General features: G+C 38.0%; 1 protein-coding gene across 1 annotated transcript in view; it reads right to left on the reverse strand.

Moving 5' to 3' along the window:
* The window catches only part of LOC134674419 (14-3-3 protein epsilon), a 33740-nt gene extending 20581 nt beyond the window's left edge, over nt 1–13159 (reverse strand). Inside the window, exons 1-2 of the mRNA XM_063532483.1 lie at nt 12978–13159; nt 11384–11547 (exon numbers count right to left, since the gene is read on the reverse strand). Of these exons, the coding sequence (XP_063388553.1) occupies nt 11384–11547; nt 12978–13041 (228 nt within the window). The 5' untranslated portion in view covers nt 13042–13159. The remainder of the gene's footprint in view (nt 1–11383; nt 11548–12977) is intronic.
* Nucleotides 13160–13745: the final 586 nt, after the last annotated feature.

Consider the following 13745-nt stretch of genomic DNA (forward strand, 5'->3'; position numbering starts at 1 on the left):
CTCTCACTGTACTGCATTACTCACGCATTAGTCATATGATAATTAGGAATGTATTAAGGTAGATATGGAGACTGGATTAGAATGTCTGTGAATATCTAATTAGGAATGTCACGTCATTTATCAAGGAAATTTATATGATAATTGTTAATCAAAGAGTCTGTGTAACATAAACTGCTTGACATATATGTGCATATATATGCGCTATGAAGGTATCGGGGATAAGTGCAATAAACTGAAAACTACTTTATACGTCTTTTTTTTTCACCCGTAATTTTGTTCAGACTTAGACAATCGCAATAATATGTTGCACAACGAAGGCCGCAAAAATATCTGACACAATCTTATTTGTAGGCCCATAAGAGCGCGTCACATATTTTTGCGGCATTCGAAGAGTAACATATTATTGCAGGTGACTGTCTCAGACTAAAAGTAGCAACGAGCAGAAAAAGAGTATGTTGACTGATTGTTACATCGGATTCATATAGCAACTACGAATCTAATATGCCTACTGAAGTGTAGTGGGACAGGAACTTTTAATTTACAGTTGCATTCCTAGTACTAATTCAAACGTACACTTGACTAGTTTAAATTATTACTGCTTGTTTTAGAGAAGACGGAGGTTTCATCTTTTGTATGTTTATTTTATACGCTTTAACATTCGTTAGTTTTTATACTTAAATGAACGATTTTAGTAGGTACCTATCTGAGAAAAAGAAGATTTAGATCGGATCTCAGCATTTTTTCTGTATATTTTAAATCAAGATTATTTTTTAAACGCACAATGGAATTCAGACGTCTTGAAAAACTAATTACAAACAAAATGTGCATTTGAATGGTTATTTTTTTTACCGGCAGACTGCAGACGGCAAAAAAGCGGCCTTGATTGTGTTTCACACCAGACCGAACGCCAACACCTTCACTATTTATAGACCTTAATACCAGTGCAATAAGATTCACAAAGTATCACTTTACTGTGAAAAGAATGGTATTGCTGCTTAGCGAACTAACTCATAAAAACTGGTATAAGTTAGCTCTCTTATTTAAATGAAGAGTTATTGGAACCAGAGGTCATGGTACACTGGTAGACTTGAGATTTGAGTCGTTTGTGTTCAGTAATGCAGCCGTTTACCTAAGGTGAGGTAACGGTGAGGAATTCCTATGTAGCCGTGAAGGAATTGGGCGAATCTTTGAATGTTGCCGATTTTTGTCTTGTGAGTTGAGACTTAAAGAGTTTAGTGCGGATTTCACTATAATATCAGAGCAGCACAAAAGCTACGTGAAGATGTTCGAAAAAATTCCAAGTCATGATGTTTTTTTCACTGGTGTCATTTATGTCATGTAATACTTTTGAACCATCAAGGAAGCCAATCTTCGGATCAAATCTTAGAATTTTAACCATAATTCGGAGGCAGAGATATACAGAGGATGATGTATATGTCGGCGGCCGATCGTAAGATCTGGCAGATCGTAATGTTCCTGTGTATTGTTTTGAGGATAGTCACATTAAACCAATATATAGGTAAGATAGGTTCGTTAGGTTGCTTCAGATGCCCGAAGGGCAAACTGCCCAGAAATAGGAACCCCGCGCAGCGGGGCTTCGTCGACTCAGGGAACGAGGAACGAGTCAAAAATTTTCACGTTTCACGATATGCCTGATTTTACGATCGGCCGCCGACGTATAGATAGAAAGAATAGCGTTAGGCAAGCGACATTCTGAAAATATGACAAGTTTAATACTATTTTAAGTTCCAGCCGTTTTGGCAAGGTCGATGTTTAGCTTTCAATTATCGATCAAGAATAAATTACTTGCACGTTGCTTTGACATTGCATGTCCCGACTTCTATAGAGGTCGGTGACACCATCGGATACTAGTAACGTAGTAACCACTTTACCGGCTTAAGCATGGGGAGGGTTTACTTATTATTAGATTGTGGGTCAGATTAAAAAGGGGTGAGAATGTGCGTTTTAAACGTGATACCTCACCACACTGCGTTAATTTCACCTAACATCCCGCAAAATATACATTACATGGGATGTATGATTATAATTAACATTCTCATTAAACGCGTTTAAAGCACATGGCAATGCCCCCGCGAAGTTTGATGACTGCAATGAGTCATTACGGCAACATAGATATATTTCCTAAAAACTGGCTAAATTCGTGTCAGGCTATGGCAAGAGTGCCACCATAAACTATGGAAAATAAAAACCTGTTTGCAAGGAGTCTTGAGTCTATAGTATAGACTAATATAGACTCTATACCTACAAAGTATTTGCTAGATGCTTTTCATATGGTTATCTAGGAGTCTTGAGTCTATACCTACAAAGTATTTGCTAGATGCTTTTCATATGGTTAGTACGAAACCCCCACAAAACCACAGAATAAATAATAGTACTAGGTACAGAAGACTCACTCTCTAACAAAACGCGTCTGTCACGATCAGCACAGATATGGCCGCTGGGTGGCGACAGCGTCACGCGCGGCTTATGGCAAACCCCAAAATTGGGGTCGAACGGATGTAATTTTAGCTACCTGTAGCAAAGCGACGAAATCGCGGAGTGAGCCACGCCTGACAAAACTTCCAACTCGCCGTATATTCAACTTGACAATACGTACATTAATCTGAATGATTCAGTTAAGACTCAGAAAGGTAAGGTAAGGTTAGGGGCGGCAATGCTCAGGGGAACCAAAATAAGTGCTTCCTCAGTTTACTAGTTTGTAAAGACTATCTTTTTCAGTGAAATTAGTTCGCAATTTGAAATAGGTATGTAGGTATATAGGGTACATAATAGGTAGTTTCAAATATTAGTAAGCTTTTACAAGTCTCTCCAATCTTTTTTACCTGAGGGACATATTGCGCCTCAGAAACTCTGCTGCTCTAGAGGATTATGTATTTGTATGTCCGTCCGATGAGAATTGTAATTCTGAGAAAATTTGGGAGATTTCTACCACAGTTCTACTATCGCCCTCACTATTAACTGACAGTTCGTAAACCTTATTACAAAAGACATAAGGTCCAGCGATGAACAAAGAGTGGTGCTGTTTGCAATACTTATTAAGTGCCAGATTGATAAGACTATTTAGTAAGATTATTGGATATATGCGGAGTGCCGTGGGAGATCTAAAAGCCATGTCCGCAGTTCAGATAACTAATAATCTCAGATGAGTTATCTTTAAATTGCGCCCTAGCAACAGTACCAACTTTTGTTGTATGTGTGCGTGCGGCTATAAGCTTGCATGAAATGCTTTGGTGAGCAAAAATAAATGATCTATCAGAAATCTGTCAACTGACAAATAAAAAACCGGGCAAGTGCGAGTCGGACTCGCGCACGAAGGGTTCCGTCCCATAATGCAAAAAAAAAAGGTCACCCATCAAGTACTGACACTGACCCCGCCCGACGTTGCTTAACTTCGGTCAAAGATCACGTTTGCTGTATGGGAGACCCACTTAAATTTTTATTTTATTCTGTTTTTAGTCTTTGTTGTTATAGCGGCAACAGAAATACATCATCTGTGAAAATTTCAACTGTCTAGCTATCAGGGTTCGTGAGATACAGCCTGGTGACAAATGGACGGACGGACGGACAGCAGTCTTAGTAATAGGGTCCCGTTTTGCCCTTTGGGTACGGAACCCTAAAAACTACTTATTTGTCATATAGGAGGTGAGCTAATAGCCAATATTCCATCTTCATGCTAGGCTAGTACATAACACTTTTGTACAACTATAGCATAAATGGTTGAGGAAGCAACTACGTGAGTATCCGTCGGTGAATCATCTAATGTTGACTTATGAAATATGGCTATATGACGAACTTTTCGTCACCGTTCCAGCTGACTAATTCTGTGACCATACTCTATGAGAACTAAACGCTGGAAGCGCTGGTGGCCTAGCGGTAAGAGCGTGCGACTTGCAATCTGGAGGTCGCGGGTTCAAACCCCGGCTCGTACCAATGAGTTTTTCGGAACTTATGTACGAAATATCATTTGATATTTACCAGTCGCTTTTCGGTGAAGGAAAACATCGTGAGGAAACCGGACTAATCCCAATAAGGCCTAGTTTACCCTCTGGGTTGGAAGGTCAGATGGCAGTCGCTTTCGTAAAAACTAGTGCCTACGTCAAATCATGGGATTAGTTGTCAAGCGGACCCCAGGCTCTCATGAGCCGTGGCGAAATGCCGGGATAATGCGAGGAAGAAGAAGACTCTATGAGAACTAAATATTTATTGTAGCTGAAATCTTTTATGTAAAATACTAAATATTGTAGGACATCATCACCCATACTGTGTATATCAACATCCATAATGCAGGAACAAAACTGAATATGCTTATCACGCAGGTAAGGCCTTACCAGGATTCGAACCCAGGACCTTCAGCTTCGTACCCAAGATCACTACAGAGTAAGCTACGGAGGCAGTTAAATATCTTACGAAACGTTGTGAAAATCTTACAAAAACATGTCTGGCTTTCATCGACAATGCGAGTCGGAGTGGAATTTAGCAATGCAGTATTTCCGTCGGTGTCAGCTTTCCCATTGTGTCCGAGGCCCTAGGTCCGATAGACGACAAGTGTCTAGTCATTGTCCGTGTCCGTATTGATCCGTCATAGGTCAACAGGTGATTGCGAGACCTGTCGGTCCTAATCAAACAACTGACAGTGCAGCCGGCCTAGCCAAGGTGAAAATCGCTTGCGCTTCGCCATCGAATCGCTTTGTGTCTCTATCACTCTTCCATATTAGTTTGACAGTGTCAGTTGCGTTTCGTTCGCTATGCAGCGTTAGCGATTGGCATGATCTACGGGGCCAGCTATGTCAATTTGGGCCATATAATGGCTATTTACCTGTTATCCGAAAATTGTCTTGGTGACCCATATATGCCCAAAACTGGTTTTAGTTCTGTACTCCTTGAGGTTGTAGGCTCATTCTCCTACTAATTTCAACAACCCTATTGGACATTTTTCTTTATTTTTCTTTGTTTGATTTGCTGCTGAAAGTTTTCTTTGCGACAGTAAATGACTTTTTTATTTAGTAGGAGTGAGTATTATTCAGTGGGTGGAAAACGACCCAATGGTCATATTATGGGCTTAAAAGCGATGATCACGCTTGATGTGTCAAAAATGTGAAGTTTCTTAGGTTCTAATTTTCATATATGTAATTTGTCAGGCCCATCCCAACTAACATTAGGCGCTAAATTTAAGGGTTAGAAGAGATTTATATAAGCGCCTATTTACTCTTTAGGTGTAGTTAGTGCTCTAAAAATAGGAGTTATAGCCGGCTATAACCCCGTTTTAACCCCGGATTGGGCACAAATTTTATCACCATAAGATTTATAACAGTGCTACAGTAGGGTTATCGGATAAAAAAAGAGACATAAGAGCGGTATAGTGGAGCTACAATAGTGTTAATTAATTCTTTAGGAGCTATATGGGTTGCATATAGGTGACTACAAACTGTTGTAGTAGAAGAGCTCTAAAGTAGTGCTGTAATAGCGTTGATTAACAACTTAGAATTTAAAAAGGGTGCCAAATAAGCGACTACTAACTGTTTGAGTAGTAGTGTAGAGCTATATAGATGATACTTTCAGCTTTAGATGGTATATTAGCATTTTAAGTCAATATTTGTAACACTCAAGCAGTGTTGCCAGATGGTCACAAAAGTCACAATTTTCGTGAATTTTGGCCTTCTCGTGTGACATGTGCGTGACTTTCGATCATGAGGCAATTTTTGTGACTTTTTAAGCTAGTCGAATTTTGGACAAGTTTAATTCTGCAATTCGTATTATTTAGGAACGCAGTGAACGCACCCAAGTTGACACTTGCACTGGCACTTTGACGTTAAGCCCCCTCCAGACTATGTGCGTGAATCGCGGCGCGACGTCGCGGAGGGACGTATGACTCCACACTCGCACACTTCATGGCGATTTCGCAGTTTGGTTTGCGGCAATATGGCGGAAAAGCATCAGCTGATCGAGTTTAACTGTTAGTTATCTATGGCATCATACGTGATTTAGCTGTTTTTCCATTTTGTTTTATTGTAAAAGCGTAAAATATAGCTGCTTAATATGATATAATCATAATTTAATTCATATTTATCTTGCCACAGAGGAGCCAAAATATTGTGTAATGTGGAGTTCTTGCAAGTTCGCGCTTCGCGTCTCCTTTGACGCGGGCCGAAATACCGACAAAAAACGGAGAACAATGCGCGAAGGCGTGAACAATCTGCGAAATCGACGCCACACTTGCGTTCGCGGCTTCGCCCGCGATTCACGCGCATAGTCTGGAGGGGGCTTTACATCCACCATCACGTTTATTATAATAGTCGTGGCAAAATGAGACTTGTTACCTTGACATGACGGTGTTATTTAGTTTGATAGTATACCTAGTAGTTATCTATACGCCTCTGGCGGCCTCTGATTCGATCGGGCAGTTTAATCAGATTGGCGAAAATTTGACTAATCTGAATACGCCTTAAATCGGAGATTGACGCCAATTTTATTTCTGATCAAATCAGTCGATTTGTTCATCCCGTCTGGATACCGCTTAAAGGCTCTCGTGATTGTTCAAAAACTGATAAGAAAGTTGCATTTTATCCACATGTGAGGCAAAGTAATCAAGTGCAAATTTTGCTGGTAGAATTGATTGTTTTTAGGAACAAAAATATCAATAGATTTATGGTGATATTATATTAGTACCCCTAAATTGAAAAAATGCCCCAAAAAGAAAATACTGGCGTCACAAATTGGTATTCTTGCGCCCGTACTCCGTTTTATCGGTAATATCGGTCATAATCGGCGATTTAATTCGGCGAGCCAAATTGGCGTTTGCGTCCGCACGTCACTTGTCCTGATTCGATCGGGCAATTTAATCAGATTGGCGAAAAATTGACTAGTCTGGATACGCCTTAAAATTCATGAAATCGATCACAAATAGCATTAGGTCTGAAAATGTGTGTTTCAAAAAGAAAAATCATATAACGTTAGTAGATTTTTTGTGAAATATATTATTTTCTGAATCTGAAAATCGATTTAAAGTTGGTCAAGCAGATCTTGTCAGTAGAAAAAGGCGTCAAATTTGAAAAATGTAGGCGCAAAGGGATATCGTCTCATAGAAAATTTGAATTTCGCGGCTTTTTGTACTGACAAGATTTGCTTGACCAGCTATACCTACCCATACAATACAATAATATAAAAATGTGACTTAAGCAGCAAAAACGTGACTTTTAGGGAAACGAAACGTAACTTATGACTCCAGAGCCCTGGCAACACTGCACTCAAGAAGGTAATTGCACATTTTTTCCTTAGCCCTGCCTGCTTTGGTTGCAGATGTTTCCATTTTGTATTATTATTTGTAAGCTTGCACTGTGACAGCTTGAAGTGAAATGTAATGGCGGATAAATAAAAGCAAATAATTATTTTAGTTCACTGATGCCGGTGTTATCTGCGGATTTATGATGGCGAAATTAATTACACTGTCAATAACTATATGTATTTCTAACAAAATTTTGAAGGGCCTCTGATCCTTTGCATATTTATCTGAATATAATATTTTTTAAATTGTGGTCCACCGTATTTAATTTTCGCAAAATTACACAATATACGTGAAGTCCGGTTTTAAATACAACAATACTAACATTATGTCTATATTGAGTAAAAGTATCGATTTTTATTAAGTATTTACGTTCTAATTAACAGTTTTTGTTTTGCTTATTGATTCATCGGTCATATTAACATGGCGCTATAGGCTTAGGTTATAAGTAAGACTCTAATAACACTATAAGATGTACTATGGTATTGAATAACGCCCGTCTGCGACTACATGATCTATAAAAGTGACTCATAACTTCTCTTTTCGACTGTAAGTGAGACAAGAGAGTTAAGAAGCGATTGCGAGTAACGGAGCTATAAAAGAGTTTTTATCGCCTGTTTAGAACCTTAGGTGAAAATTGCAGCTGCTTATTACTCATATAGATGTTAAGGTGGTAGAATTCACTTTGAGCTATAACACTAGCTGCTTAAGATCCATTATAGCGGCCAAAACGGCTACTGTGGATCTTAAAGCTATACATGGATCTCTTAAAGACCTTGATGTCACCAGAGCCTGTAAGCTTAGAGTATATAGCTATTCTACAGCCTTTATATGTCTTTAGGTGATAAAATAAGTGCTAAGTGTCACCTAATTGTTTGTTGGGATGGCTCGGAACCGGTTTTTTCTTCAAAAATACTGGTTTTATTACGTTCATTGGTTTATTATTTAATTTTTTATGGGTCAATCTAATAATTCGAAGTAGTTACCTAAATATGAACATGCACGATACAGTCCTACGGAAAGAGCATAAAATTATTAAAAATATTGGGCTATTTTGCGGTTTTAAAAAAACCGCCCTGGCCCTGACCTTGTCATCCATTAAATAATGTATCCTTCAATTGTCGCGCACATAGCCAATTCTCTCCGCCAATAAGCTAATTGGGTATTGCTATCACTTTCACTCTAGCTCTGACGACGGAGGTGTGAGGGAAAAGTTACGAACTGACGACACCAGTCTTATCTTTGTAATCTTTGGTTGACGGCGAGTATTAGTACTATCAGTATCTCTATAGGTACTTTTATAGTATATTTTGGCATATGCATATGACTAATTTAATTGTGAAATTTTTGTATGAATAGGCTACATTCCTACTAGTCAAATCAGCTTCTTTTTTAGAACTGTCAAAACGATTTGCTAATATGGAATTTATATGAAAACAAATGTAGTGACGTCATGGTAAACTCACCTACTTTTTATATTTCAATCCGATTTATTAAATACAAATTGTGTTTAAAAATAGCTGTTATCTATGTTTTTCTAATAATTATCTTGTGCTTTATTTCGTGCACGGTTTGAAATAATTTATTTGAAGTACAGGAAACATCCCTATTGCGTTATAGTATTTTTCAAACACCTTAGGTACGGAGACAAATAGGATGTCATCTCCATTTTACGAAATTTTGCGTTTTAAGGTTAATGGCTTTGCTCGGAAAACGTATAAAAACTCAATATTGCGCATTTACCCAGAGATAAGACCTAGCTTGATTCATTTATCGCCCCCGAAAACCCCCAAATAACTAATTTCATCGAAATCGTTAGAGACGTTTCCGAGATCCCCGAAATATATGGATACATTGTGTTGAGACGACATCTGTCATGCCCCAGCTCTTTGAAAAATACTATAGTTTTTTGTAGGTATGGTTTCTAATAAAAACTTGCCATTTAATTGCATTTCTCACACCCTGACCCTTTATCTGGCGAGATTTGATAAAAGCAAGTGACAAGGGCGCCGAAATTCTCAAGTACATAGTTTGATTAAACACAGAATGATGTTGCTTTTCATTTCTATTGATCAAAATACAAGCAAATTCAAATTGTGTCTATTGTTAAGACAGTTTTCAGTTGAACTTGTCTGTGAATACTCTCTGCTACTATAAAATGTACCTATTTGATTAATAAAAACATTTGTTAAAATTAAAACCCATGATAAGCCTTATCAAGTACTATCAAGCTAACAAACAAATCTCCATGGCAACATAGTTGGTACCATTGCCCACGCTGTTAACTGTACAGTCAACAGTAAAAATATGGGTGTAGACAACTTACTTAAAAATATGTCCCATAGTTCTTAATTCACTGACATAAGAGTTATGGGACATATTTTTGAAATGATTTGTACACCCATATTTTTACCGTTATTTTTACCTTATGCCTTTTGTAAGAAGGTCCACCGATGTACAGTTAGGAGTGTTGCTGTTTGTACTTGCAGAAAATGAGAGTCCATCTAAGGTAACTCTGCACCAACTCTTAAGTTACAAGGTGTGAAAGTTCTACTATAATGAGCATTGTTTATGGGAATTTGATTTTTTGGTGTCACTTAGGGTTGCTATATGAAGACATGAAATATCCTGACAAAATTTCGGACATCACCCTAAAATCCATAAATTATCTGGACCTTACTTTCTCCAAACATAAACCTTCCCCCAACTATGAATCTCGACATTGCCGCGTTTGATCAGGATAAAGTATAAAAGCGCCCCTTCAATCCCTTTTTCCAAAACTTTTCGTGAACCACTAACCCCTTTATGCGCCACCTCTTTCAATCTTCACTTGCTTTTGCCCAATTCTGAACTAATAGGTCAGTTGAGGTTTTTAAAAAACCCTGACAGTTGCCAAGTCCTCCTGCAATCCTGACAAAGCCCAAAAGTCCATACACGTCAGGGCAAATCCAGACGTATGTGACCCTGGTTGCACTTCCTAACAATCACTGCAAAATCTGTGCAAAGTTAGGTTCCGAATCTGTGTAAAGTTGCCTGTTGCTAGTTTCTCAAATTTCTTCCGTGTTCAGTCCCTTGTCTGTGGAACTTAAATTGAGTTATCCTCTAGCCACCCCCAAATATAAACTTACCAAGACAAATGCAATTTCGATTTGTCAAAGTGTATTCAAAAATGGTATTGAAGACCTTTTTAAAGGCCTCTAAGGTTTTAGTGTGACAGCTTTACATTGTCTTTTTACAATAAAGAAACAGCAGTGAGGCATCACAAACTTTTCTAGTGGTAACTGCACAAACGGCTTACTTTCTCTTGGAAATGAGTTTTTGCTCATCAATTTATACTCATATAACACTCATCATGCAATAATTTGAGTGGTGAAATTTGTATTTTAATTGGGCATTTAAATTCTATGAGTGATTTAGGCAAGGCTTGATATATGCCTTACTCAGATGCATCAGTTGTAGCGGGTATAAGTCTAAGAAAAATTTATGCCACATACCTATTTGAAAGTTGAAGTGTAAGTTGCTGTACCATGCCCACACTGTTAACTGACAGTTTGTAAACCTTATTACAAAAGGCATAAGGTCCACCGATGGACAGTAAGTGTTGCTGTTATTTATTTATTGGATAAGTGGCAGCCTCATGGGCCCTAACCAAAATACAGTAAGTGTAGATTACAAGTTAAAAATTTCACAGTACAAAGTATGATGTGCAGTGAGGCTTTTGTAACGCCACATTATTTGGTAGTTCTGGCTGTCAAAAAATGACAAATTTACCAATGGGGTTGGCAACTGTCAAAAGTTTGCATAAATGGTGCCATCATAGCTTGCCCTTTTTTCTATGAGATTTGGCTTAAAGGGATTTGGCATCCAGGGCATAAAATTCCATTAAAAAATTTGCCAGTGCAAGCTATGCTGGCGCCATCTGCTAAATAATTCGACCAGCCAACCCCATTTAGTTACCACAAAACAATTTGCACTATAGAGCATAGAAGAACATCTAGTTTGGTGGTCAAACATGAGCACACAATGTTTTGACTGATTTTTTACCTCTTGTACAGTCTACTCTCTTATTACTAAAATACGTACTTTTGTTTCTTCCTTCTGTTCAATAGAGGAGATAATCCTCCACGAGGCACGGCGGGCACCGATGACATTCTTGTATGCCACCGACAGAAGGTTCCGCTCCTCCACTGTTAGCTCATTGTCGGAAACATTGCGGGAGGCCACATTCTTCATCGCCTCTACCATTTCTGAAATACAATTGTTGGACAACTTAGCTTTCACTCGACATACATTAACACTGATTGCAATTTGAATATTTTATGGTTTAATTATAACTAAAATTGTATGCAGGTATGAAATGAATCAAAAGTAGAAATTGTCCCACAAATCCTTAGTTTCCACAAATGCTTAGTTTGGGGCTAGGGTCGATCTGTGTAAGATGTCTCCAATATAATATAATATAAATCACTGTTTGAAGATGTAGTGTTAGTTAAGGTTATCAAATGGTGATAATTAGTCCAGCTGTAGATCCAGGGGGCCAGTTTCGTCATGTTTATCACTAGTCTGCAAGCATCACTGTCAAGGGTGAATAATTGACATTTAGCGCTGATAAAGTATAGTTTATGACTGATGTAAGCCATTGAGTCTAGTCTTTTTGAAGTTTTTGATAATTTTCATCAATATAATTAAGGTAGCTGGCCTTTTATACTACCATTAGCAGGGAAGGGTGTGCTTTAACAGCTACCACAGTCTTTTATGAGTTTTATGTAACAGGTGCATATTCCAGCAGTATAGTCAGTGCACTTTCTACTTGGCACCTGTTTCATTTTATCCCTGAAATAATATACATAGCCATGGAATTCGTCACGCCATCGCTTCCCAGCGGCCCTCAGGCGATAACAGGCGGTCGTGATAAGAAAATCAATTAAGAATAGGCAGAACGACACGACTACGTCGTACTACAGTTTTCATTCAAGCAGTTATCAACGGAACTACGTACATATGTAAATCAACCAGATAACCTGTACAATGGCATTATATTCTTAATTCAAAAGATGAATGCGATAACATGTTTCTCAGCAAATTCCGAACAATAGCCAGATGAAACCGCGGAGGGCGTTGAAATTGCTCCCAATAGAAAACCCCAATAAAACCTGAACGTTTCGCGACCACTAATGAAGCTTTCGACCGAGCTGCGACATGCATGAACGAATTCAATAAGATCGATCGTGGTTAACTTCCTCGGAATGGGAAAATAGGTGACAGTTTTTTCTTCTCGAACTTTTCGCTCTCAATTTGAATAAAACAGTGTCCTTTGTACATATTATCGCACTTTCAAGGGCTAATGATGAGCATAGGGACTAGTGTTTCTGTAAAGTAACGTTTTTCATGATTTTCTCAAAGGAAAAAGCTAAAGGGCATCCCACCGGCGGATGACGCATCGATCGCTGACCAAGCCTAAAGAATGCCATCAATTTGTTTCAGTTTCTAATGGAAAATGTATTCTATTGGATGTATTAGCAATCAAGCTTCATTAAACGGACTTTATAGGGGACATCATCATTGTTCAAGTGAAGATTTTTTCAGACGTATCACAAAATCGTCTTTCAACTGTCGGCGAAATTGAGAGAGAATTTTCGCCCTTCTACGAAAAGATATTACAAAAATATGTACTCACCATCGTAACGCTCAGCCTGCTCGGCTAACTTAGCTTTATACACATTATCTTCCCTTTCCGACATTGTGGATGACAAATGATTTTTCACTAACTATATCCGAATCGCCAGGTCACTAATTCACCAAGATGGCCGCGCCCGCCAACCGAATCCGAATTCGATCTTCAACTAAACTCCGCCCATGACGTCATTCAAATGGCAACTTCCGTTCTAAAATCGTTGCCAGGTTCTTGCTTCAACGGCTACCATTTCATACAAAAAGGTTCATGTTTTGTAATTTGTAATCTAACTTTTTTGACTATATTTTAAATTCCTTATGAACTGCAATTCTTTCCTTCGTGAGTGTCTGCTGATTTCATAGACTAAAATTTAATAAAACGAAGATTAAACATAGAAAACGTAAAACAAAAACGTGTATTTGGGCGGTTTAATTTACATTGCTTTCAAGGAATTTAGTAACTAATCAACGGTTTGATTTGATTAACTACAAAAATAAATATGAATGAACTACGTAATCAAACGTGTAAACAGAAAACTTTTTTTTTATTCGAATAAATAAAATATTTAGTATATTTTTTACTCTTTGTCTTGCAACATTGAAAGTGTGGCCAGTCAAAGTTGCAAATGTCACAAAATAAAAAGTACAAAGATAGCTTTTAAGTTTAACCTAATGTATTATTGTATTTTTAAAATAATAAATATAATATTATGAGCTTGAACAGGACATGATTAATATAATTAATGTTTGTGCATGAGTATGTAAGAGAAAA

This window comes from Cydia fagiglandana, chromosome 20, assembly GCF_963556715.1.
Source record: "Cydia fagiglandana chromosome 20, ilCydFagi1.1, whole genome shotgun sequence".
Classification (NCBI taxonomy): Eukaryota; Metazoa; Arthropoda; class Insecta; order Lepidoptera; family Tortricidae; genus Cydia; species Cydia fagiglandana.